The 27,738-nt window shown below is 44.0% G+C and overlaps 1 protein-coding gene across 2 annotated transcripts in view; it reads right to left on the bottom strand.

The window, feature by feature from the left end:
• The window catches only part of TBC1D31 (TBC1 domain family member 31), a 1,687,314-nt gene that overhangs the window by 1,251,127 nt on the left and 408,449 nt on the right, over positions 1-27,738 (bottom strand). For both annotated transcript variants that reach the window (XM_069621570.1, XM_069621571.1), the window contains exon 6: positions 26,414-26,573. In XM_069621570.1, the coding sequence (XP_069477671.1) occupies positions 26,414-26,573 (160 nt within the window). The remainder of the gene's footprint in view (positions 1-26,413; positions 26,574-27,738) is intronic.

The raw sequence follows: 27,738 nt of genomic DNA, 5'->3' as shown, positions 1-27,738 counted from the left end.
TGCCAAGCAGATACATTTTTGTAAGAGTTTCTATTGTGCCGTCAGTTGGATAACTGTCCTATAGAAAACGAATGGTGCCAAAAGCAAGGCATGTGTATTATCTTCCCATGGCATACTATTGTCAGTTGCTATCCTGTTATCAAAATACTAATGATGTATGTGCATCAGAGGAGTGTATTACATAGCAATGGTCTATATAGGCATGAATATATTGAACCCCTTCATGATGGGTTTAGGTTCGCCATACTCGCCAATAAAAACTTGTGAAGTGCAAGTTAATTGAATACCAGTATTCAATGCTAACCATTGGCTTGAAAGGTCAGATGAATTCTTAAGGCACTTCATCTTTCCACAAATAATTATTCAAATTAGCATTTCACATTAATAATAACTTCTTCGCACTTATATTTTTCCTGGTACAGAAACACTAGTCCATTACCAGAGAAAATTGTATTCAGTAATCTGAGTCAGCAGGCGCCTAGAAAGCTTATGCCGTCAGGAACTGTGAAAAAGTTTAGTTCAACCTCTGTCATACATTATACAAATGTATATATCCAAGTCTATGTTTTAGAACATTAAGCATTTCAATAGACAAGTTCCAAGCATTATAGATCCTTTAGGTTGTGACAATATTAACATGGTTCAAGCATAACAAATACTTCATTATTTTGACATAAAAATTTAAGGATTTCAGATTTATGCATTTTGAGCTTATATTGCCAAGCAGGTTTCACAAACAATGCAAAGGTAATAAAAAAAAACGTTTCTCAATTGAATATTTGTGTACAGGAATACATTCATCTCATGCTCAGAATTGAGACCTTCTCTTGTGCTACGCAGTAATTCTACCTTATGAAATCCTATATCCTAATCGGTCAGGCAGTCTGTCACCATTCAGTATATGTACGCATCATAGTTTATCTATTTTTTTATAAATTTTAGTTACGTTTCATGAACCATAACAATAAACAACAAAGAACAACAGGCTCTATCATGATATGAATCATTTGTTCAACATGTATATTCATCGACTTCAACTACCACTACTACATAACCCCCCCAAGCCCCTGCCGTAGTCTATATGTCTATCCAGTCACTCAGTTGCTCTTCATGCATCAACATCCCCCACTTGCAGCTCAATCTCCGCCTCCCTTTTATTTGCAAACAATTTTACTGTTAGCGCTATCAATATTTGTAGGTCTATTCCTGTCTCTGCGTTTTGCACTCTAAGTGCCTTCTCCCACACCCCGGTTTCTGCCATACACCACCTTTCCAGTTCCTTCCACTATCTAGTCACACTCTGTTCCCTCGTGTCTTTCCACTCCATGGGTATGCTGCGCTTAGTCATTATGTACATCAGATCTTTGAGTTTGTTCAATGATTTATCCTTCACATTTTTCTTATATCGACCCAGCATGCAGGCCTCCGGTGTCTTGACATCCAAATCTATGCCTCCATGGGCCACCTGATCTGCTACCTTCTTCCAGAAGGCCTCCTCCGCCCTGCATTTTGGGCATTCCTGTCTTCCGGCCCCTTTAAAGTTAGAGATAGCAGTAGGCGTGAGGTATGCTCTCTCTATGTACGCATCATAGTTCTTACATTTACAAAGACCCACACCTTTCGACGTAGGTGTTCATACCTATTTATTAGATGTTCTCGTCTTTTTTATTTTTTATTAAAGCATTTTCTTAGAGACACCCATTTAATGTAGGGAAAACCATATCTCCACTACACCAGCTAGAAAATAGACAATTTGCTGAGAGTTAGTACACAGTAAAACACTCATACATAGATGCAATCACTATGGTTCCTAATGCAATTAATGCAACCACAAAAAATCAAAACAGTGCAGAGAAACACAATCAACATACATAAATCTGTTCAATGCGATTGACATTGTGCAAATTCTGTAACCTCGTAGCAGCAATCATATATTTCTGTCCAAATAACACAATTCAGTAGATACCAGAACTCCGGTGAGCTGTTTGAAAGTTTTTCAATGCGTAGTTATATGTTCTCGCAACAGAAATAATGTATTTCTGTGCAAAGCATGCAGTTGGATCAATTCCCAAATACTAAAACTAAGTTACTTTATACAACTCTCAATAGTTTGTATACAGAATGCAACAAGGTACAGCTGTGGACAGCAGTAATTCAATGCTGCTGCATAGCTAACACCAGACTGCTGTACTGCATATTTTGATAAATAATGCGTTGAGTGTTGCAATATTTCCAAAAGTACACAGTCACTTAGGGATCCTTTGCTAAATGCATATTTGCAGTCATTTCTCAGAATTGTAATTCCTTGATGTAATCCATGCCCAAGGTCCTGTCCAAAACTAACTGTCTGACCCTACCACTATTTTAATCCACTAAGGTCATAAGACTGACTCCATGCTCCTGATGGTTGCACTTTTACAGCTTCACTTCGTCCTGGTTACCATATCATTTTCAAACAGACTCTTGTTATGCTTTGTATCAGCTCCCGTAACTCCCTTATGTGACGGATAGGCTTTCTCTCCTCTTTTATGGGGTTTTTCTTTCCCCTTGTTTGTATCCTTCATTCTGGGTTACATGGCTCTGAACATTCTGTTCTCATGCCTTTATTTTGGGGATTTTGTTTTCCGGATAATTATCATTCAGCTTTTCCTCATATAGAATTTCTTGTACAACGTTTATTCTAGGAACTTCTCTAGCCTTTAGTGCATAGTTCTCTCTCCGTGTACTTTTAGACTCTTTAGGGCTTGCAAAAGGGTTTACTTTCCCCATTTCCGAAGGTAATGATGTCCCATTTCTATTTCTCTCACTCTTTGGGATTTTTAGGCTTCTCTGTATCACATGGACACAGTTCAGCTTTATCAACTTGGTTTTCCCAGTTTAGGTACTGGGACGGGTTTCTCTGATGCTATAACGTGTCTCCCTTGGCTTCCCGGTATCCCTGCTTTGCTGGGGAATGTTTCATGTGCTGGTAGGTACTTGGGACCTTTCCCTTCCTTCTTAGTTTGCTTTCCACGCCGTCCATTTCTTAGCTTTTTCTCCATCCATTTCTGCTTCTCAATGCCGGTACGGCCGACTGGACTGTTAGTTGCATCCTTTGTCGAGCGGTGTTGGCGTAGTTTAACAGCCTGCCCGCCACGATTGCTTTTGTGGGCATGTCACCTCCAAACTTTCTGCTCCAGCTGTCTCGACTTCATACACGCTGGGCTTCCAGCGCCTCCCTCTCTGACAAAGTAGTTTTGAATTTTGCAGGCTTTGCGCTCCGCTTCTGCTCTCTCCCATTCTCTCTCCCTCTTGCTTTGCGTGTCCTCTCTCTTCAACGTACTCGTCCCAGTTGATTGAAGACTGCGATTTAAAGCGATAACTGCTCTTTCTTTCTGGTAATGACATAACTTTCTCTTCATCCTGGTCTTGGAACTTGCTGTTATTTTGTATATTAGCTTACATATATGAATCAGGGAGTTCCTAACATGAACAGGAGTCCTTGTCCCCAAAGGGGGAGCCTATGCCGATGAGATCCCACTTGCCTCGACCCCTTGGGAGGGTATTGCGCAGTGGGCTCACCTCCCTAGGCTCAATGGGGGTGGAGGGGAATGCTCCTCCTTTGGGAGAAGGACGAATACCTGCAATTCGTCAGAGTCCATATATAAAGTGCAGTGTAGAAGGAAAATATTGGTACTCTGTCTGGTAGATACTGCAGTAAGTAAATCAGCCCTGTGCATGGACCACTTCTTGAATGTACTAGTATCACCCATCATCTGGAATTAGCAGAATGCATGGCGCTACGTCTAGGGAGCTTCTTTTGGAATTGATTACAATCCTTTGAATTTGAGGTACGGGTATGCCTTAAGGACACTTGCCAGTAGCAACAAGCAGCACAGCACAATCACTTTGGACTGCAGTGGCACAGAGTGACAAAGTTACATACCCAACTTCAGTTGCAAACAGTGTGAGAAACCTGAAGGTGCCTCACCCGCTTCTCACCGTAAATCTGTCGTCCCGGTGGCAAGGCGACGGCCATCGCTATTGGATCCAGTTCCTGGGGGTGGACCAGAGGGGCAGGATCACCTGGTGAAGGGGTCTTTGGGCAGTGGAAGTGGGACACCGACAGGCGAGACACGGTACCCCAAGTCCCTGTAACACCTTTTCCCCATCCTACCCTGTAGGATATTTTGAAGCTCTACACCCCCCCCCCCCCCTTTTGCAACACAAACACTTTCTTACAGCGTGACAGAGAACGGACCAACACAAGAGCCGTTTACCGGACATGTGCCAACACACGGGTCAGACACAATCAGGTAATTGAAAATAGCCACGAACACCTGACGGCCCTTTACCTTCCCCGCAGGGATATAAGGCAGAGCACAAGAGCACACTACGAGCAAAGCCGAATGCACAAGAATACAGCTAAACCGCAGCAACAGTTCAAACGGAGGGGAAAGACGATGAGACCTGGAAGGACGATGAAGGAGGAACTGCCATTGCCCTTTTCAATTCAGACCTGTGAAGCTATTTACAGCTGGCGTTTGGAAGAGCAGATGTCAACGGTGCACGGCGGCATCCCGTATTGATAGCACAGGCGGGGAGTCGTGCTGGCTACTGTGGTACCGTCCTTGACTCCAGAGGCAAGACAAGCCAATGGGTTCAACACAGCCGGTACGTTGGAGAAAACTGATAGCAGACCGACGCGTGCTGAGGACAAGGTTGCAAGTGGCAACATTGGATGAATGCAAGAACAAAGAACTTGTGTGTTTTTGAACTGTTAAAAAAGCCCAGAGAAGGGCCAGTTGCAGAGTGGTCAGACGCCGTAGGAGTGCTCATTTCAAAGGACTCTCGCTGGCCCTGTTGTGATGAAAACTGCAGGTACCAGGAAGGCCGAAGGAAAGGGCGACATAAGATGTTGTAGTGGTCCTAGAAAGGTCACGTCAAATCCTTTGTACAATTTAAAGTCTCTGACCTATGCCCAAGAGAAAGCTAGGGTAGGGAACCCCGCTTTCTGCGAAGATTGTGAACTGTGAAATAAAGCAAGTGTGAACCAGACAGATGGATGCCGAAAGAAAGCTAGGAAAAGGGAGCCCACGTTTTCTGATAAAAATAAGCAAATCATGAAGTGTGTTAAAATTTCATGCACTCTGTTAAAGAAGGCTGTAGTTAACCCGAGGGAGGGAGGCCAAGTTGCAAGAAGGATCCGACCCCGGTGAAAGGGGATCCGAGAGGCGAAGAAGCAATCGCTCAAGGTCCAAGATTACTGAAGGAGCTTTTTGTTAGTTTGTTGTTTTGAACTCGCAGCCCTTCTAAGGCAAGAGATTTTGAAGAAAGAGCCTTAGCCCCTGAAGTTTCTGGTATCGTTGAACTGGAATTTTGAGCCTCGTGCTGGAAAGTCCAGGAGTGTACTGTGCTCAGGAGTTCCACTTTGTCCCGTGCTTCAAACATGGGGAAGGGAGACCCAGCCATACCATCCTGACTTATTTTGAGAACACTTCTTTCTTTTCTGGTGAACATTATCACACACCATTTTTGAAACTTAGTGGTAAGGACTGGAAATAGTTTTTTTTGTATAGGCCCTTTTTATTTGACAAGACGCTACACGGGCTGCCTTATTATTATTTGATGGTCGTAGCTTGCTGCCATCTTAGATTTAGGATTAGATTAGGCGTTTATGTCACCCATTATAAAGTTCAATAAACACCCTTGAACTGTGATCACTTGTGTCTGTCTTTACTGTTGCCACCATGGGTTCCTTACACCAGTTGCATCTCTAATACCCACATCATACAACTAGTCACAGAGCCTCTCACAATCACATTAGGACCTATAACCGACATGGCTTTTTATTAAGCCCCTCAGCACCAGTCAAATTGCTAGGCAGAGATTTTCTATGTAAACTCAGGATCACCACCTATTGCACACTGGATGGGGTATTTTTAAACATTCTCTGCACCAACGCCGAAGCAGTCCAGGCGACACTCCAGACAAACTCTGAGGAAGAACCAATATGTGAAGGGGATTGGTCTTGCATTCTGTCATATGCCACACAGTTTACAGTGGTAGACTTAAGTTCAGCATTTTTGATCGCCCCCATACATAAAGATAACCAGGATTTGTTTGCATTTTGCCAGAGGAATGCAGTACACCTGGAACCGCCTCCGCGGTATATCAAATCCACTACTCTTTTCTCCCAACAACTAAAGAAAGATCTAGATGACATAAAATTCCCTGGTGGACGCTTTGTTGATTGACTCACCTTCATATGAAGTGTGCAAACAGGGGAAAAAGGCTTGATTAACTGCCCTTGCAGTAATTGGGTATAAGACATCAAAAACTAAATTGCAGCTATGAAGTGCACTATTTAGGACACAACATAACCAGAGATCTCCAACTGATAGCCCACTCCAAGAAGGAGGCAGTGCACAACATTCTGAAACCCCAAACTATTACACAAGTGGGAGCGTTTTTATGTATGCCGGGTACTGCCGACAATGGATCTTAGGATATGCCGAAATCATCAAGCCCCTACAGCAATACACTCAAGTGAACACTAGCAAAGCCCTACAAAATAGCAAGCACGTACCCCTGACGGACACCATTTGGATCTTGAATGTGCAAGTTGTATCCCCATTTAAGATCCATATTATTGTGGCTTTGTATCTGTACATAAAAGTTGTATTGCAGCGAAAAGCACTGGGGGAATGCCTAATTTTAGAAGTTAATTCCATAGCATGGTCCGAGGGACTATATTAAATGCGGTCTGGAGCTCTATGAACATGGTATAAAGATTCATTTTCTCAGTACCACATATTTCTCCCGCAAAATTTGAAGATGCATACGTTGGTCAATTGTACTTATGCCCACCTGGAAACTGTCTTGCAAACGATTAATGAGGGATTGTTCCTCTGTCCAGGTTTCCAGTCAAGCAAGGATTTTTAAAGAAATTGTTATGCCCTCTGAGCCACGTTTGTAGAGCTCTACTCATGTCACATAACTTGAGCTAGATGGCTTAATTAAATGAATACATGTTCCTTGATTCAATAAATGGGGTGATGAGCGATCTATGCTGGTGAACTCTAGAGGTGCAGGTACCAACAGTGTCAGAAAAGTTCAGATGCCAGTGTAAAGTCTCAGTTTGAATAATGTTGAGGGATTCCAAACACATCGCCACATGTTCACTTGGTTTGTTCATATTATGAAATGTCCACTTTACTATGTTGCTGGTTTTAATAACATAATGCTAGGGCAACTATAGAATTCACACTAAATAACTTGAATGTCAAGTTTGAATGGTCACATGGGTTGGTCACCACTACTTTCATATAAACAGGATGACAAAAAGATACACTTTTGAGTTGGTGCTAGAAGACCCCCAGAACAAGTAAGCTGGCAAAAAGAGGTCACCAATGATTTTCCCATTCAACAAAACCAAAGCCTATTCATTCAAATTCTGCACATCTCATGACACGAAAATCAAACTTCTTCCTTCTGTAAGCAGCTGGTGACAAATCCATATAGAGCTCTGTTGATAAACCAATCTGTACATGTGCAGTTTAAATCACCAGCCACTGCAGCCTTTCAGACAAGCACTTCACTGGCATGCTGCCAATGGTGGATTGATATTGTTAACCGCAATTTATTCACTATGATTAGCAGGAATTAAATAGATGTATACCAAAAAAAGATCTTCTTGGATTGGATCACTGGGCCAAGAAACGCTAACTGCCATAACTGCCTCTAAGGTACAATCCCAAACTTATCTCGGCCCCCAAAGCTTTACTAATAGCAATTATCAATCCACCCGCTGGGCATCACAGGTCATTTTTGCACTTAATTTAAATGCAAACAATGCCCATTCATATGTGGAGATTGAAGAAACTACACTTCCTTAAGTAAAATAATGTCATTATGTCCAAGAGGCGGATGTGAAGCATGGGCCCTAAAAAGCTGTTATGCTGCCTGGAAGTCCAAGATAGGAGAGCATTATCAAGAGTGTTATCAATAAAATCAAGGGGGTTTGGGGTTCCAATGCCAGGTCGGAGAGTCACTGGTAACCAAGACCAGTCAGTTTTAGGGCTTACTCCTACATGGAAGTACTATCGTTATGACCAATGTGCCTTTGAGCACTGGAGGTGTGACCCAGGGTTGGGATAAATCAAAATTCATTTTACGCAATCTGTGATGGCTGAGCTGTCTGTGGATGATCTTAGTGATTTATTTAAAAACTTGTCACAGGTTTTTTTCTCAACAAAGTGATGCTTAATCTCCTCCTTGCTTGGCTAGCCTTGGTTCAACGTCGCTTTCAGTCCTTAATTTGGTTCTTCAGTCAATATTTGGGACATTGATAACATTAGCTTGGCGTTCAAACACCAATGTGGCCTCTTGAAACAACATTTTACCCAGGTTGATTCCATTGGGATAGCCCTCAATATTAGTAAGCCAGCCTCGCCTCCTATTGACCTGGCACAATAGTTTCCAATTTTGTTTGGCAGACTGCTGTAGACTAACAAGTGAGAAGAATAATGCAGAGGGTTATTCTTCGCCTTTCAAGAACAGTAGTTGTTGGCATCAAGAGGCTATACTATCTGCTTCCAACTTGATGGGGATTTGATGCCATTCAACGTTTTGTCAGAAAACATTTTGCGTAAAAATCTAACAGTGGCACACTCAACGAGGCTACCTAAAGCAAATAAAAAAAGACAAAATACCTCATAGTCACATCTTCAGGCAATAGGAAAAGCTAGAGGAAATGTATACGATTCTCTAGATGATCCTGTTGCTTTCTTGTTATGCCTCCGGATTAGCTTATATTTCATCTGAATCCTGTGTGTAGGCACTATGTCACTGGTTTTCTGGGGTCTGGGTAGGTCGTTCAAAGGGAGAATTCAGTGAATACCCACCTTGATACCTTAATTTGCAACCGACGGTGGTTTATTTATGGGTTTGGGGGCTACCTTTGAGGATATAGAAGAATATTCCCTTATTTGTTTAATGATTTTAATGTGTTGAACGCTATCCAGTCCTTGTGGACCCCAATCTCCTCTGACATTAATCAGGTGGAGTTTATGGATTTTGAACGTGTGGATACTGTGACTGATCATCTTAGCTCTAGGGTGGTATACAACGTGATAATTGCTAAACTGGAATTGTTTCTGCTTCTTGGCCTTGAAACTTTTCTGTTAAGACGAGTCAACGTTATTGTGGCAGTAATCTCCAGAGACAGTTCTCATTTGTCAATCGGCCCAAAAGCATGACTTTATTCATGGATAGAAGATAATACACCCTTAAAAACAATATAAGAGAATATCATGTCCTTTGGGGAATGGGACCCAGCACTGGCAATTTCTGATAATGCATTACATGTTGCTAAAGATGAACTAATTACTTATCTCGGTTCATTTCTTTTGACTGGATGTTCCTCCCACGTATTACTCATCTTTGATATATTCCCATCCAGCGTCAGCTCCTTTGGACATTTCTTCACAGCAGAGGACACTGTACATCATCAATCTCGGGTATGTGAGCGGCCCCCATCCGCTCTTGAGCATGGCGTCGACATCTATATATAGAGCACACACCACTCCCATTACCTCCGTTTTTACCCTCTTGCATGCATTGCATGCACAGATGTCAATAAGGCCACAAGATGAGCAGACATTGGAAGAGAGGAAAGTGTAAAAGAAGAACATTCTCCCAAAGGTAGAGGGGCAGGTTGGGGGGGGCAATGAGGAATACGTGGGAGAACATTCAGTCGAAACAACATTAGCCGGGGTAAGTAATATTCTTCAAATGGATTGTGCCCTCACACATTTTCCTCATCTTTGATAGACTGCCATAGCCCTGTGTTGTAGGAGGTGGGAATAGAAAAAGTACTTTTCATTAATGCTGTGCAAAACAGATTTCCCAAACTTTGCCTCCTGACCAGATGCAGAATACAGGCAATAATGCCTTGTGAAGGGATGAAGAGAAGATCAAGTTGCAGCACTACAGATGTCCTGCCTTGGTACCCCGCCATTGCAAGGCCGAGGAAGTAGCCACACCTCTGATAGAATTATCTTGTAAGCAGTTAGGGACATCTTTGTCCAAGCTGTAGCACTCAGAAATGCATAAAAGAATCCAACGGGATAATGTTTGCTTGGTTACAGCTTGACCCAGCTTGTGACCTGCATATCTTACAAAAAGCTGATTGTCCTGTCTGAGTTTTGCTAGTCTATTGATGTAGAAACTCAACGCCCTTTGTGGATCTAGTTGATGAAGCCTCTCCTCCTCTTATGAAGGATGTGGAGGCGGGAAAAAAGTAGATAGTACAATCTTCTCTGCCAAATGAAATTCTGAGACCACCTTTGGTAGAAAAGAAGGGTGCACCCTCAATACAACCCTTTCCGTGTAAAAGGTGGTAAATGGAGGATTACATGATAAGGCTTGCAACTCACCGACTATGAGCTGCGGTAATAGCCGTTAAAAAGACAGTTTTATGGGTGAGCATCCTTAAACAACATGAAAGGAGAGGCTCAAAAGGAGCTCCCATGAGAAAGATTTAGATCCTAGAACGGTACAAGGAATGGGACAGGGGAGACAACATTAGTTAACCCCTTTAGAAACTGGATCACGATAGGACCTTAAAATGTGATTCCTGTTCTGGCGAGCGTTTAAAGCTAGACAATGCTGCCAAATATCCCTTTGCATTCGCCACTACAAATGAAGCAAAAAAGGACAGCACCACTGGTGTGTTAACAAGAGAAGGGGTCAATATTCTTAGCTCTGCACCAGCTGCAAAACCTGTTCCAATGGCAGCGGTAGAGAGTCTTTGCTGCTGGTCTTCTGGCTGAAAGCAATACCTCCATTATGTCTTCCGGAAGGTCTCAATTTTTGTATCTTAACCTTTCAGAAACCAGGCGTGATGGTTCAGGGTGGGTGAAGAATGCGCCCCCCCCTCTTGCGAGAGCAGATCCTCTCTTTGCGGAAGACTAATTAGAGGGCAGATGGACAGGTCTAGAAGGTCCGGGTACCACGTTCTTGTCCAATTAGGGGCAATGAGGATCATGGGCTTCCCGAACTTCCTCAACCTCCTGATGACACAAGCAATGACAGGGTCTCTAAGAAACGTGTACAGGAGTGGAACTTCCCAGTCCACTACGAATGCGTCTCCCAGACCACCTCTCTGAGGAAATTCCCTGGAGCAGAACAGGTTGCACTTCCTGTTGACACAAGATGCAAACAGATCCACTTGAGGGGTCCCCCAAAGGGTGGTGCTCTCTTGAAGGACTTCCTGAACTAGCTCCCACTCGTGGGAGACTGTGCTCTGCCTGGGAGAGCAGAACATCCGCCGCAGTGTTCTACTCTCCGGCAAGGTGAACCGCAAAAAGAGAGATTCCTTCTAGCAGTGCACAAAACCACAGAGTGGTGGTAGTGACCCTACACCGCCTCTCTTGTTGAGGCAATGCATGGCCACTGTGCTGTCCGTCATCAGGACATTCTTCCACCGCACAGAGGGCAGAAAGGCCATTAGCGCTAGTCTGATTGCCCTGAGATCCAAAGGTTTGTGTCGTTTTTTCTCCGATGGACACCAGCAACCGCAGATTGCCAGATCATTGGCATGACTGTCAGGGAGGCATCCGTAACTACTGTTGTCTCTGACCATGGTTTCCAAAAGGGTTCCCCCTTCAACACTTTCTCCTTGCAGGTCCACCACAGGTGATCCTGCATGACCTTGCTCGGGAACTGAAGTAGATCCATCATTCTGCCAGAAAACTATGACCACTGGGACCTGTGCGCCCACTGAATAGACCTCATACTCATACGGGCCTCTGGCATCTGAAAAACGCAGGATGCCATGAGACCGAGCAACCTTAGAAAGTCAAAGGTCGGTAGATGTTGGGCATTTTGAAACTTCATGACCATCTGCTGAATATGTCGAGCCCTCACCTCAGGTGGCGAGACTTTCCTTGAGGAAACTTCCAAGATCGCTCCAATTAAATGAAGCTTCTGAGAAGGTATCACATGGGACTTCTTGAAATTGAGGGAGAAGCCCAGTCTGTGGAGAGAATGGCAAGTAATGCTGAGATTTTTCAGGACCTATTCGGGAGAGTGGGCCCTGATCAGCCAATCGTCCAGGTAGGGGTAGATATGAATCTCTCCCTGCCTCCGATTATCTGCCACTACTGCCATTAACTTGGTGAAGACCCTCGGCGGAGGTGAGCTCGAAAGGCAAAAACTGAAATTGAAAAAGAGAACTGCCAATGGCGAAGTCCGGTGCTTACTATGCTTGTGATGAATGGCACATGTAAGTAAGCATCCAGCAGGTCCAATAATACCATCCAATTCTGGAGCTTTTGGGCCTGGAGGATCCTGGAGCTAGAGGACCTGGAGGGTCTAAGAAAGAGTGACCATCTTGAACTCGTCTTTCCTGAGGAACTTCTTCAAGCATCTCCAAGATGGGTCTCAGTCCTCTGGCCTTCTTTGGTATTAAGAAATGATGGGATTACCATCACTGGTTCTTCTCTGCTAAAGGCATTGATTGGCTCTACAGTGCCCGTCACCAGCAGGATGCATATCTCCTGCAAAAGGAGTAGATCCAGTACCTTGAGGGACTGACTCCCTGGTGGACAATCGGGAGGCCTTTTCACTTGGCTACTGTCTTTAGGGCCCATGTATCAGAACTAATGCCTTGCCATTCTTTCAGATGCTGAGTCAGCCTGCCTACCACCACGGTCCTGTGGATCAAGGCCTCAGGTTTTGATGTAGCAGTGGCAGCTACTGATGGCAAGGAGATTGCAGTTGCATGGGCAGACTTGCCACCCGTCCACACCAAGGAAATCCCATCTGGCCCCTTTGTGTGCTCTGACCTACTGTCCTTCCAACCGATGAAAAACAGCAAAAAGACCGGCCCCTCCAACCTTGAGAAGCCGTGTGGGTCTGTTGCGGCTGTTGAATTGCTGCAATCTGAGATTTTGCAGCTGCTTTTGATGACTGAAGCTTTTCGAAGCTTTCATCCGCCTTGAAGCCAAACAAATGCAAGACAAATATTTGCAAGACACTGCTGGCTGCCATCGCTCGGATGACACAGTAAGCTGAATCCAATCCGTACTGGAGCGACTGGTACATTGCGTCCTTGCCTTCCTTTACAATATTTAATAATACATCCCTTTCTTCATCATTTGGTATGTGTTCAGCAGCCGTAGCCACCACTTCCCACAAAGAGAATGTGAATTTGGCCAATGCACATGCGGAATTGCTGGATTTTAATTCCATACTACTGGCTGAGAAACTGTCTTGCTTGGTGAAATACAAAATCCTTATTAACCGCAGTATTTGTATGAGGACTTTCACAATTTGCCCTGACTCTGCACTTAAAAGCAGTATGGAAAGGGAGAACAGGGTCTTTAGGGGGGATCCTTGTCTAAGAATATCGGTGAGGTCATCCTGTTCATAGACAGCAGCTGGCCCTCACCAACCAGAAACCGTGCCCATGACTGCTCTATAGGAAGCATCTGAAATGTGCAGAAGGTTCTGGGGCTGGAAAATGCACATCTGGTGAGATATCGAGCCCACTAGCATCTTTTACTGAGTCTACAGGATGCTACACCCTTGTTCTCTCAAAAATCAAGGCTTCAGGAACATTGGGAGTTCCAAATTCCAGTCCAAAAGGAGAAGTGCCCTTATCAGTTACCTCCTCCTCTTCATAAACTGAAGCCGTAGAACTTAAATACATCTCTTTTAGGCAGAGGTTTAAAAATCTTCAACACCTCAGTCGAGGACTCAAGATGCTGATGGTCTCGACGTCGTGGAACTGGACGAGTCCCATCTGAAGGGGCCCCTAGGGGGCCCTCGCGTTGTGGAAACAAGGCAAATCACCACACACGAACTGATACGCCAGACACAAAGTTGTATTCCCAAAAGCTAGGGTTTATTGCAAAGCAAATAGTCTCAGTTGGCCAACTCGGTCTCACGGCCCGCGATGTGTCTCCAGACCTCGAGGGACACAAGAGAGCAAATAGCGTACATCAGTTACATATATACAAAATGGACATCTTACAATCAGTCATGACATGTTTAATACCGCCCATTGTATAGTTTCTTTGAACTGGGTTTGATGATTGACAATTTCGATGAATATGACACCTTCGAACATCTATTTTAGCAACAATATGCAACATATTTATTTGTTGAACAGAACACAGTGCTTCTGTTCTTGCGAGCAAGCTGCATACGGGGGAAGAGTCGCATTCCAGGCCTTGCTATCTCCTATTTGCTATTCGTGTCCTGGGAGTCAGCACGCTCTACTGGGCTTAGGAAAGGGGGGCCGTAAGAAAAGCATAATTCAGCGGCCTTGCTCTTTCGCGTTGAATCAACAATGTAACAGATAAGCAGAATAAGCTTTTGGCTAAGCATTTTAGAACAAAAAACAATGCGCAAACGTTAGAGAACAAAATGGCGATTCTTGCTACATTAAAATGGCTGCACATTGGTTAAACTTATGAGTCTGTATTTCTGACGTTTAGTACATGAGGCGGTTGGTTTTCGGCCAACATGATGCATTGCCATTGATCGAGAGAGGTATCTATTTTTCTAGACTGACACATCGAAAAAATGGAGTGTGAGACTTAACCTTGGACTTATCTCGAGACTTTGAGGCCTCTGAAGCATCGAGGAAGCTTCACAGTTTTTTTTACCCGAGCTCGAGGGTGCGCGAGCAGCAACAGTTGCGGACTTCTTATCAGCCTTATGAGGCTCGATAGGGTCGGAAGCGTTATTTAACTATTTCAAACCCTTCATCATCTGGAGGCCAAAGTCCTCCCATTTAGCCTTGGAAATCCACTTACCCATGAAACTCACTCTATGGTCGAACGGGGAGTCCGAAGATGAAAAGCCCAATGATGCCGCCTCTTCTCCGATCTTTTGCGGGAGTCCAAAGACAGAGTGGTGGGAACTACTTCTGGATCGAGGGTGCTTACGAAGAGGCGAAACGCCTCTCAAAATGATCTCGTCATAAGATGAGAACCTCTCGGAAGGAGTGGGGATTTCAAAGGTGGCCTACCTCTCTTTCAAGGCCTTCCCTGTCATAGACTGACATGAACCGCAGCCATCAACTTTGTGGTCAATTCCAAGGCACCAAAGGCAAATACGGCATGGGTCAGTGATAGACATCTCCAACTCACAATCCGCACACCTTTTGAAGCCCGTTTCAGGAGTAGACATTTTTGAAGAAGACAGCTACCACATAGTGGAAATGAACAATTGAAGTGCGCTGTGCATGCAGAAAAACTGAACTGAGGTTAACGGGCGTGGTGCGTGCTATATATACCGTCATTGATATACTCGAGAGCGGATGGAGGCCACCAAGGGACATGAGATCAAAGACGCACAGCACACTCTGCTGTGAAAAAATGACGCTCAATGGGAATATATCAAAGATGAGGAATATGTGGGAGGACACAATCCATTAGAAACATGAGTTTATCAATCCTTAGTAGATTTATGATTGATATTGCTTCTCTACAACTCTTTGATGTATTTCAAATATTTGAAACCAAACATACAGAGGTATTATATCTTGATTATGATATTTATTTTGACATACTTTCAAGCAATTTCAGAGATGTATGTATAGAACAGTGCCACATTATATACTATGCTATCCATCATTGGAAAAGCCTGGAGGGCGTAACACGTGTCGGCATGATCAGTTTTTGTAGCACAGTAAGTTATCTTGAACTAGTATTGAATATCAGATAAAGATATTCATGACCAGGATGATGCGATAGATGAATTTTCATGTAAAATACGGGCATTGCATATATACAGTGTTTTTGTTCCAATTATTTTTTCAAGACGCACTACTGAGTTCCTAAATTAATACCATATATAAACTTCTATGAATTAGTGCCCTAACCATAGCCGGGAAATAGGGCTCACTATAGATGGACATAGTCAATGAGTATTTGGAACTACATTTAGTGTTTTTCTTTCTCGAATATAAGCCAAGGTTTGCATGTAAATGTAAAACAGGATAGGCGAAAGAGCAGAACCCAATTGGTCTTCATAGGATATCCAATTTGCAAACAGAATAAATTATGCTCGATATGTCACTTTCTTCAGTGCCAAGCCTGTGCTAACATCACTGCATGTTAAAGCAGTGTGTAAACCAGTTTCCCTCTGTAGTGTGACTTTCAGAATGTACCCCCTGAGCCCTTTTCCTTCCGACAGGTGACACTTAGTTACAACACCCCCCCCATACCTGTTCTATCTAATGCAAAACCTTTACTCCATAGTTACTTGTCTCAGTACTGAAACAGCAATTTTCAGAACTTGCTTACCTTTACTTTGGCATTAACCTTCAGAATCTTGGATAGTAACAAGATTTTTATGTCCCCCCTCCCCCACCTTCCAGGGCTTATTGCTATTAGTACCCCAGCCCGTAAGCATTTTTTTCTGTTCTGAAACGCTGCAGCGTTCTGGAACAGAAAAAAAAGTTAAAAGAATGGCCGTCAGGGAAGGGAAACAAAATCTGTTTTCCCTTTCCATGGCAGCCATTGAAAACAATTTAAAAAAAGCGAACAAACAAAATGGACTCCATGGAAAATGGTCCTTTCCATGGCAGCCATAAAAAAAAGGAAAAAATGTATTTAAAAAAATGTCTGTTATGGAAATGTAGTCTCTTCTTCCTTTCCATGGTGGCGTGTCACTTTTTTTCAATAAAAACACATTTGATTTCAGCGCAGAACAAATTCAGGACATGATTAGTTGTCTTAAATTAAAGCTTCTAATACTTCTATAAAGCAACAGTCCCAAAGAAAATTAATCAGAAGCATTAAAGTACAAATTTGACCTAAAATTGTTAATTTAGTTCTGAAACATGAATAACAAACTGGTGCCCAACAGTGATGAGACAAACCTGTAACTGAACAATTATTCATTAGGGTTTATAGTGGCATGCCCCAAATAAAAATTGTGTAGGTTATGCATCGATTTAATTGAATCTACCACAAATGCTGTCATATTCCTTTAACCTGTTGAACTTGAGGTAATTAATTTTTCGTATTTTGCCTGTAATACCATACTTGACACTCACTGTTTTATGTTTCATCTCCAGGCTATCTTCCATATTATCAATAAAATACTGGTTAAACTAAGGAAGGATTTCTTGAGCAAAAGTTGGTAAATAAACTATATGCTAAACATTTTTTTAAAAAATCATCAATATCTTCTTTTTTGCACGTTCGTGATCCATAAATGCAGTGTAAGAAGTGATTAAGTGTGCCTAGTAAGCGAGGAATATAATTAAACATAGATGGCATTGGCAGGAATGTTATCAAGTTTCGCAATATCAGTATTACAGGATCAAAGACCCATTTGTAAACGTTCATTTCAAATGGATTGTGTTCTCGACGTATTCATCATCTTTGATTTACTCCGATAGCCTGCTTGCAGATCATAAACTGTTCTCAGCAGAGGGCGCTGTGCGTCGATCTTGTGTCATTTGCAGAACTCCGCCCTCCTAGAGTATGACGTTGACACTGGTATAAAAGGCACGCTCCGCGCCCGTTGACTCAGTTCAATTTTTCCACACAGCTGCTCAAATTCTTCACCTATGCATGTTCGATAACTGCGTAGTTACTAAAAATGTTAACTCATAACCCGAAAACGGGCTTCAAGAGATGTACCCACTGTTCGGCTAAGATGTTTATAACCAATCCTCATCGGGTATGTCTCTGGTGTGTGGGGTCGGGCCACATCACCGACAATTGTGGATCGTGCCATTCTATGACTGAAAAAGATTTAAAGGAGAGGAAGGGGAAATTTGCTTTGGGCAAACCATCCCCAAAATCGTCTTCAGTAACCCCCACAAATAAATAGTCCAAAGATAAAAACCCAAGAGAGATCTGCACAACGGACCAAAAGGCACATTAAACACACCAAGGCGTTCGAGATCTAGTCATTTCGATTCATCAGAGATCTCAGAAAAGGCGTCATTGATCCAGATCGTCCTCTACAGATTCTTCGCCCGAAGCGAACCAACTAAGCTTTCTGAATAAGGGGGCTAGTAAAGGAGAGCTGGAACAATTCCATCGCGTGGGAGGCCAAAAGGGTGTTGACGAAAATAGCTCACCGCACGCCCAAGTGACCGGACAGCAGGTTGTCGAAGGCTTCAACAGAGTCTAAGACCTCTGAGGCATCTTGTGTGCATCTCATCGCCTCCACGGGATACCCCTCCTCTGACCGACTCGACACCGTCAAAGGAATTGAAGTCGAGCACATTGACGTTGAAGTCAATGGAGTCGAGGCCCTCAACGTCCTTTTCGGAACCGTCAAAGCTTTACAAACCACAAGACAAAAGAGACTCTTTTAGGTCTATGGCCTCTATTTATGAAGAGGGGGTGGAGGAGGAGCAAAGCCCTATTGATGGTTTTGGACAGCAGTACAGCACTCCTGGTGTTCCAGAGGAACCGATATCCTAGGAATCAAGAATGAGGAACCTCATGGACACCCTGAATGATGCCAGTGGTCTAGATACTTCCGCAGAAGTTGATTTTAGCACCCCTGAAGGCTCCGACCATGCTGATGCATCTTATAGAGCAGTAATGGTAAAGGTTAGAGAATACCTGGGTAGATCATCTGTTGAGTATGAACAAGATGACTGGACCGATATCTTGGATAAGGGGCCACCTAAGGACAGAGTCCTTCCCTTGCATACTGCAGTCAAGAATAGGGTCTTGGAGAACAGCTAAAGTCTGGACACCATTCCTGCAGTCAACAAGGACTTCACTAAGAAATACAGACCCTAATCAGGGGATCCATTGTATTTTTCTGAAACATCCAAGTCCTTAAAGCTTTGCTGTTCAAACAGCCACTGCCGCGTCTAAGCAGCCTATCCCATGATTCCTCCAGACAGGGAGGATAAAAGGCTTGATTCTACTGGGAAGAAACTTTTTTCTTCAGGGAGTATGGCACTGAAGACAGCCAATGCAACTTGTGCACCGCAAATGTATCTACACTTATTGGGAGGTAATTGCCATGGCATCGGAGCACATCCCACAGAGTGAAGAAAGGCATGGTTTTATGAGCATTATTCAGACTGTATTAGCCGTTCTATGACTGCTGGTACAGTGCTTCAGCTTTTTGCCTGGCTAAGAAAATCAGGGTTTGTTTCTAACAAGCAATCCAGACTGTTGAATATGCAGTTTGAAGGGTCTTATTGGTTTGCAACAAAAGCAGATGAAAGCCTTGAGAAATTGCAGTCATCTAAGGCAGCAGGAAAATCTCTGAGGCTGGCCATTAGTCAGCCCCAACAGAGTCAACCACCTCAGTCTTCTAATGTGGGATGGAGAAATTGTTCAATTCGATACTACTCCTCGGTTGGGAGAGCAAGAGGTCATTTTACGCAAAGGGGACAGAGAAGACAACCACAGGGTTGATGTTAATGTTAAAGGATAAAGGATATTTGTAACTTGCACTATCACCACCAGAGTTGTCCCCTGGCGGCTCTGAAAAAAGGGAGAAGGGGGGATTAGTTAGTGGGAATAAGCTGGAAAAGTGCAAGCGAGCAGTGATGTGCTGTTGGCAGCCTCAGCCCGGTGGGTCCGTTGGCTGGGCTTTGGGTGTTTTACGGCCGGTAGACGTTGTGTGCTGTTGTGCAAGTCCATGTGTGGTTTGTTTTGTTGTTGCAGTGTAGTGAAGTTTGTGCGGATTGTTGTTTTTAGGCTTGTGGTTGGTTAGAGTTTGTGAGGTGTATGCAGAGGGATGAAGTTGTTAGTGGATTGGTTAGTTGGCATTGCTGTCCTTGCAATTGTGTCTAGGTGTGAGGCCCGCTATCATTCACTACTCCATCCAAGCGCGGCACCCGCCATCACTCACAGCTTCATCCAAATATAGCACATGCGAACACTCTCAATACCGTCCATGTAAATCTAGATGCGACGAGGGCTAAGTTTAGGATGACATCCAAGTGTGGCACATGCTAACATTCATATTTCTATCTATATGTGACAGAAGCTAACGTGGCCAGGGTCAGTCGGGCAGAGGAGCTGCTACAGTTATTGCCTCCTTTCCTTCGACACCGGCCAGGACCCCAAAACCGCTTAAAAAAACTTAAAACATTTGTCTGCAGTGGGAGACCGGTTAGCCCAGCATCTGAAAAAATGGCTAAGCATTACAGCAGATGCTTGGGCTCTCAAAACTGTCGCCCATGGCTACTGCCTCCCCTTTCTGAAAAGACCACCAAACTGTCCCCCAAGAGGCCAGTGCTTGAAAGTACCAGATACGCTAAGTTGAAACACTGCTGGAGAAGGGAAACACTGTTGGAGTTATTTTCTGATCCTGAAAAAGGATGGACTGTTGCGACGCATCTTGGACTTGAGATGCTTGAACAAGTTCCTCAGGAAGGATAAGTTCAAGATGGTCACTCTTTCATAGATCCTGAAGGGCCCTTCATCTCCAGGATTGGATGGTTTCATTGGATCTTCAGGATGCTTATTTTCATGTGCCGAGGGTATTCACCAAGCTGATGGCGGTGGTGGCAGTGAATACTAGGGGGTGGGGGGGATTCACATCTACCCCTACCTGGACGATTGGCTGATCAGAGTTCCATTCTTCCCACCGGTTCCATTCATTGTTTTTGTCTGGCATCTCAACCTGGTTTTAAGCTTCCTGATTGGGTCCCCATTCAAATCATTTACATTCTTGTCCACTTAGGATGTTGCCTTTGAAAACAGTGTTCTTGATGGCCATTGCCTCTGCTCACAGAGTGAGCGAGCTTCAGGCCATATCTTCTAAACCACCAATCATGCTCTTCCACAAAGACAAGTTAGTTTTGAGGGTTTTCCTTTTTCTACCAAAAATAGTGTCTGAATTAAATTTGATGCAAAAAATTGTTTCACCATATTTCTACCCTCCTCCTCATCCATCTAAAGAGAAGGAGAGGTTACACAGACTTGACCCTAGAAGTGCCTTGAGTTTCTATATTAACAGAGTTTCCAAGAAGACTGCACGACCAACCTTTTGTTGGTTACACGGGACACAGAATGGGACAAGCGGTTACTAAATAAACGCTGTCTCTGTGTATTATACTGTGCATATCTGAATGTTAAAACTTGGCTGGGGTAAGGAAGCCATGGTATCAAAGTAAGACAAACAAGTGATCACAGTTCAAGGGTGTTTATTAAACTGTGAAATGGGTGAGATAATGTTAGGCAGAAACCTGTTCAGTTCCCTTTGGGACCACTGCAAAAGATTTAAGACTACAGGTGTTTGGCAGCAAACCCACTTGGTAGCAGTCTGTACCACACAGATTCACTTGGTAGCTGTGGCTGAGCAGTCAGACTTCCCTCAAGAAGAGTTAGGCAGTATACAGAGTATTCACAATAGGTCAAAAGAACACAGTAGAACAAACAAAAACTGACCAGAGCTTGGTGTAAAAGAGATATAATTATTTATTTAAAACCACATCTAATAAAAAATACTGGCACTAATATCAAGCAGTTCAAAAACACGGTCACTAAAAGATATACACTCCCTTCAACGATTAGACAAGTCTTAAGTAAGGCAACACTTATTTTCAGACAGCGGTGAGCGCTTAACGAAGATGGCACTCTAATCAATCGGTTTAAAAGGAAGAGAAAGGCAGAGCAAAGATAGAAACAGATCCCAACACTTTCGGAAGAACACAGTAGGAGAAGAAGGCAGGTTAAAACCGTAAAGTCAAAGTTAACAAGGCCGGACCCACTTTAAGAGGCTCCGGTCGAAATGTGTCCAAGGTCACACGGTTCAAAGTGCCCAAAAGTCTCGCAATCAGTTCAGAAAGAGTTGGACCAAAAGAAAGGGACCAGTTAGATGGTCAAGGCGGCCAGCCCAGTCCAGAAGGTTAAGGGATTATTATTACCTTGTAGCAATCTTTAGAAAGGGAGGCCTGGCGGACACGGTACCTTGAAGTGGTGAGAATACTCCAGCGGGGGCAGTTGTTCCTGGCAGCGGATGCAAGTCGGTGCTTCTTCCGGGGAAGAGAGGATCTTGTCGGAGAGGAAGACAGGAGTTCGTTGCACTGTCAGGAAAGAAACCAGCCGCGGAGTTCTCAGTTAAAAGGAGCGGTCCTTTTATTCGCGGTCCAGTGGTAAGTGGCTAACCGGTTGCCAGAGTGCTTGGCACGGGCAATTCGACCACAAGACGACCTGGGATGCGAGAAAAAGAAGGTAAACTGGTTGTGCCCACCAGTCAGGGGAAGAAGAATCTCCAGCCGGGAGATCTTCTCTGTCGTTGGGAAGTGGTGAGTCGGTTCCGCAGGGCTCCACCGGTGGTGTCGTCGTAGCAGGTCGGCTCAGCTTCTCCCTCGTCGAATTTTCAGGTCCTGTGGCGACTTCTAAAGTTCCAGTCCCAAAAGCCCTGCTTTTATGCAGAACACCCCCATTCACTCAGCCTAGCTGTCAATCAAACATGCTAAGTGGTGACCCGGCCGGCTCACCACTTGGGCCAATCACACAAGAGTGCGACTTGCGTTACCAAGGTAACTCAGTCCAGGGTGCCTAAACCCCCTCCCACACCCCCTGTGGTACCCAGACAGAGTGGCACCACATTTGGAGGCTTCTGTGGAGAAGCCCGCCACAAAGTGGAACAAAGGGCTCGACTTGGGTTGGAGTCACAGAAGAGAACACAAACGCCATTTTAGAATCGAGTTCTGGCAAAAAATACCAACCGGCGAATTAATATTAAATAAATAAACCGGCGGTATGTTCGAGGCTATGAGAATTAAATAATTAAAGTTGGTAGCCTCGAACAATGGGAAAATCCCATAGAGATATATTCGCGGTCGAATATAAAAAGTAGTATCCACTGCCACCAGCCAAAATTCAATCAGGGGGGACGGAGACGTGCCCCCTCAAATAACAGACCCCGGGGCAATCAAATTGCCCCGACCAGTACATCCACAATATGATGGTTTGTACTGGTTTCTGTTCATAATTTGGGACTAGTAAAGCCAATGGTGACTTTACATGCCCTGGGAGACAGTAGTCAGTCCCAGGGTATGGAGTCTATGGTGGGGTGTCACTATGACACCCCTGTGTCACTGCACGGAGGGTGCTGTGTAACACACATAGTAAAAACACATGAGACCCTATGGAGTAAAAGACCCCATACCCCATAAAACACATTAACAGTCAAAGGAACCCCTCAAATCATGTCCAAGAGTGTGAGAAAAAGAGACTCACTCTTGGCAGGAGAAAAAAACAAACTCCAGAAATCCAGCAAAGCTGCTGGGGGACTCACTAGGTTAGGAAATTCAGCCTAAACAGAGAATTCTCCCTAACAGATAAACACCTAATCTAAACCTAAATCTAAGATGGGAGCAAGCTACGACCAATAATTAATAATAATACAGACAAATAATAAGGGCCTATATTAAAACAACCTATTGACAATCCTTACCACTATGTTACAAAATAGTGTGGGATAAGGTTCACAAGAAAAGAAACGAGTGTTCACAAAATGTTAAGTCAGGAAGTTATGGCCGGGGTCTCCCTTACCAACTTTTTTAGCACAGGACAAGACAGGAGTCTTGAGCAGAGCAAACTTCTGGGCTTCTCTGGCACAAGCTTACAGTTCCTTTTCTCTATATCAGGGACTTCTGTGCCCAAGTCTCATTTCATACAAATGTCTCTTGCTTCAGAGGGCCCGATATGGCAAAAAAGAACTAAACAAAAGTTCCTTCTGGTAACCTTCACGTTGGGTGATTACCCTTCCCCCCTTGCATCCTCCTTCAGCTAGGCTCTGATCCTTCTCTCAATCAACAGCCTCCCTCTGTCAGGCTCAGACTTTTCAGAGCACCTGCCAATTTTAAACACAGACTTCTGAAGGGCGATCACGTCTCGCCCAATCACTCTGTTAGGTCTCAGGCAAGTGCAGCTTCACAAATTTACAGTCTGCACAGCTTACCCCGCAGCCGGGCGCAAACGCCTCAGTCGTCTTCACAATTTCACAACTGTCAAAAACGTTCACACTCTGTGAAGGACTTTGGATTGTACAAGGGATTTGGCTTGACCCTTGTATGACCATATTGACTTCCCTATGGCCTCTTGGTATTTGTAGTGTTAATACTTTTCAGTTCCACATTCTTTATGTTCAGGAGAGGGGTACCAGATAGAGACCTCGAAGGAGCGCCCACGTGGCGCCGGACCACTATCTCTGGTACCAAGTTCGTTCACAACAAAAGACCTTTGTCTATTAATCTTCTTAATGTTGCCACTGCAACCTTGAGTCTAACACAGTCCTGTCCCCTATCAGGTTCTTCCGATTCACCGGCTGTGCTGAACTCGGCGTCTCTCTTGCCGCTGGAGTCAAGGATGGTACCATGATGGCAACTGCATCTCACCGCCCTGGCTATCAGTGCGGGAGGGTTCCATGTACCGCTGACATCTGTCACACCATTCGCCAGCAGCGATTTCCGTTCTTATGTTTTCTTTATCGGAGGCTTTGCAGGCCTGGGTTGAAAATGGCAAGGCCAACTCCCTCCTTGATGTCCTTTCAGGTCTCGCCACCTTTCTCCTCTGTTTGAACTACTGTCCTGGACTTGCTGCTTCCTCTTGCGTTCGGTCTTGCTCAAAGTGTGCTCTCGTGCTCCGCCTGTTATCCCGATGGGAAAGGGAGGTCAGGTGTGTGCAGTTGTCGTTAATTGCCTGACTCTGCCTGACCATTGGGTTGGGACATGTCAGGCAAACAAGCTTAGGTCTTAGTCTGTTGTCGCTCACGGTGTGAGAAAGTGTTTGTGTTCGAACAGGGGGTGCAGGGGTTCTAAATATCCTATTTGGTAGGATGGGGGAAAAGGTGTCATAAGGAATGGGATACCGCGTCTCACCCTTCGGTGTCCCACTTCCACTCCTCGAGGACCCCTCATCCAGGTGATCCACCCTCACTGATCCACCCCCAGGAACTGGATCCAACAGCGATGGCTGTGTCCTGGCAATCAGGATGACAGATCCCCGGGGACTAGAGAGACAGACACCTTCAGGTTTCTCACACTGGGAAGGAGGTTCCCGAAGGTCTTGGTCTAAGGGCCCACTCAACTAGAGATGAGGCCACTTCTTCAGCCTCCAGAGAGGGGTACCGCTGCAGACATATCCAATGCTGCCACCTGGTCTTCTGTGGATACATTTGCTAAGCACTATGGTTTAGATTCCCTTTCAGACCGAGAATCCAGATCTGGAAAGGCTGTTTAACACAGCATAAATCAAAAATTAACTCCCAACTCCTGTAAAACACTGCTATGCGGGAATATCAAAGATGAGAAGTATGTGGGAGGACACAATCCATTCAAAGAACAAATTACTTTCCCCTGGTGATGTTCTTTCGACTAGATGTTCCTCCCACGTACTCCTCATCGCCCCTACCAGCAACGCCCTCTGTCAAGAAGGAGTTTCTGTGATTTACACCTTCCTCTCTGTTAACGCTCAAGTATTTCTCATCTTCGAGGTTGCTGTGCTGGTGAGAAGAAAAACACAAACAGAGGCAATGCGTGCCTTTTATACCAGCGTCAATGTCATACTCGAGAAGGTAGGAGTCCCTCGAAGGACCTAAGGTCAACAATGCACAGCGCCCTTTGCTGAGAAAGGTTTCCGAGCTGCAAGCAGGATATCGGAGTATAACAAAGATGAGGAATATGTGGAAGGAACATCCAGTCAAAAGAACATTACATGGGATAAGTAATTTGTTCTACTCTCGAACACATACCCCAATGTATAATTACCTCCTGTACAAGACCAATAAGCTATCCGAGCCTCTGACAGAGACCGGTAATTATGGAGCACAAGCATTTACATTAGATAGCAGAGGTTCACAACACAGTAACACATAACTAAGATGCTGCATAGCACCATACTTCACTGCTAGACTGGAACTTCACTGAGAAATTAAAACATACCTGCAACTTGTGCCATGTAAGATTCAGCAAATGTGATTATTTGTTTAAAATACTCTTGAACCTTGATTTACATTGTACCAGTGTTTAAAGTGACATACATTATCTCAGTTATGCCTAACATTTGGCTTAACTAGACAACCTGCCACCTTATTGAATACAAGATGCTCTGAAAGTTCCCATAGTCCGAGTACTTCAAAATACGAATTACTAAGGAAAAGATACAAACTTCCAATAGCGACTGCTTTTATTTAGGAACAGGGAAACCTTGACATATCATTCAAGTTATTCACCTTGGAAATACATTCATTTTAAAACAGAGGATAGGCTGAATGTCCTGCTAATATTAGAGTCTGGTGCGTAAAGATCTCAGCAGAAGGTGGTCCATCAACTATCTTACTGCCTATGGTCTTAACAATAGTTATCCAATTTATGAAATAGATATAATCAATACAAGTAAAACCTGATTCCAGTGTTGTAAAGCACAAGTTTAATTTAGTCAATTTGTATGGCTCTAATAAAACTCACCTGGCTTGAGCCCCCATCAAAACTATCTGGAAGAAATTCCAGCTGGCGCACAACTCGTACTTTTGTAGGCATTTGAACTATTCTCAGTAGCTGCTTTGTGTTCAGACACCATAAATGAAGTAGGTTAGACTTTCCTCCAGCTACTAAGACCCGGCCATCTCTGTAAAAAGAGAAGATCATCTGAATGCACTTGTTTGCACACAATAAATGCTTCTCTGCATCATAAACTCCATTTGCACATCCAAAACTGAAAGAGTCCATATTAACCTTTGCTACAGTCCATTATTGCTAGTTACGTATAACATACACCCTCTTTTGCTGAATATTGAAAGACAGTCCATAGACAAGTGATTGAAAGCAACAAGAACACATTTTGGTGAACACGTCAAATGATCGTTATGACTTTGCATACACCTCTAATAATATGCTGTATGTAGTGGGCACAGATTCTGGTAAAAGGTGCTCAATTCTACTTTAAAAATTATTCAAGATTAGAGTGGCGCTATACAAAAGGTACTGTCCCAGAGAATCTTACATTTGCTACCAACGCTCATAGTACCAGATCAATCAGGGTTTATACCCACTAGGCAGATTTGACAACACGCGTAGAGTCTGTCACTTAATAGAAGAAACAGAGCTGACACAAACACCGACAATTCTCGTCTCACTGGACGAAGAGAAAGCGTTCAACAGGGTGAAGTGGACGCAATTATTCCGCACTATGGAGCGAATGGGTTTTGGACAGAACTTCCCTGGAATGGTAAAGGCCAACTACAACTCACCCCAGATGCGGGTGGCCCTAAATGGAATACTGTCGGAGCCAGTGTCCCTGGGTCGGGGAACGAAACAAGGGTGTCCACTGTCGCCGTTACTACATGCAATATTTCTGGAACCATTACTGGCTAGGATCCAAGAGATGAATGGGGTGAAGGGGATAAAAATGGCGGGACTGGAGCACAAAATTATAGCCTTTGCAGATGACATGCTGGTAGCATTAAAAACCCCTGAACACTCCCTACCAGTGCTTATGAAAGAATTGGAATGATTTGGGGAAATATCAGGTCTCAAGACCAATAGATATAAAACGGAAGTATTACATTTAACAGCAAAACATGACACAATAGAGAAATTGACCAGAAACTGCAGTTACAAATGGCAAATTCAGGCGCAGCCTAGGTGTAACTTTAGCACCTTCAATGAACCTAATGTACAAAGCAAACTTTCTGAACCGGCTAGAAAATATCAAAACAGGTATCAGGAAATGCGCGTATGTTAGCAATTAAAAAGGTGGTATTACCAAAACTGTTATACCACTTCCAGGCCCT

This window comes from Ambystoma mexicanum, chromosome 5q (assembly GCF_040938575.1).
Source record: "Ambystoma mexicanum isolate Mex_15411 chromosome 5q, UKY_AmexF1_1, whole genome shotgun sequence".
Classification (NCBI taxonomy): Eukaryota; Metazoa; Chordata; class Amphibia; order Caudata; family Ambystomatidae; genus Ambystoma; species Ambystoma mexicanum.
Note: the sequence above shows the minus strand (reverse complement) of the source record. Positions and strands in the feature narration are given on the sequence as shown.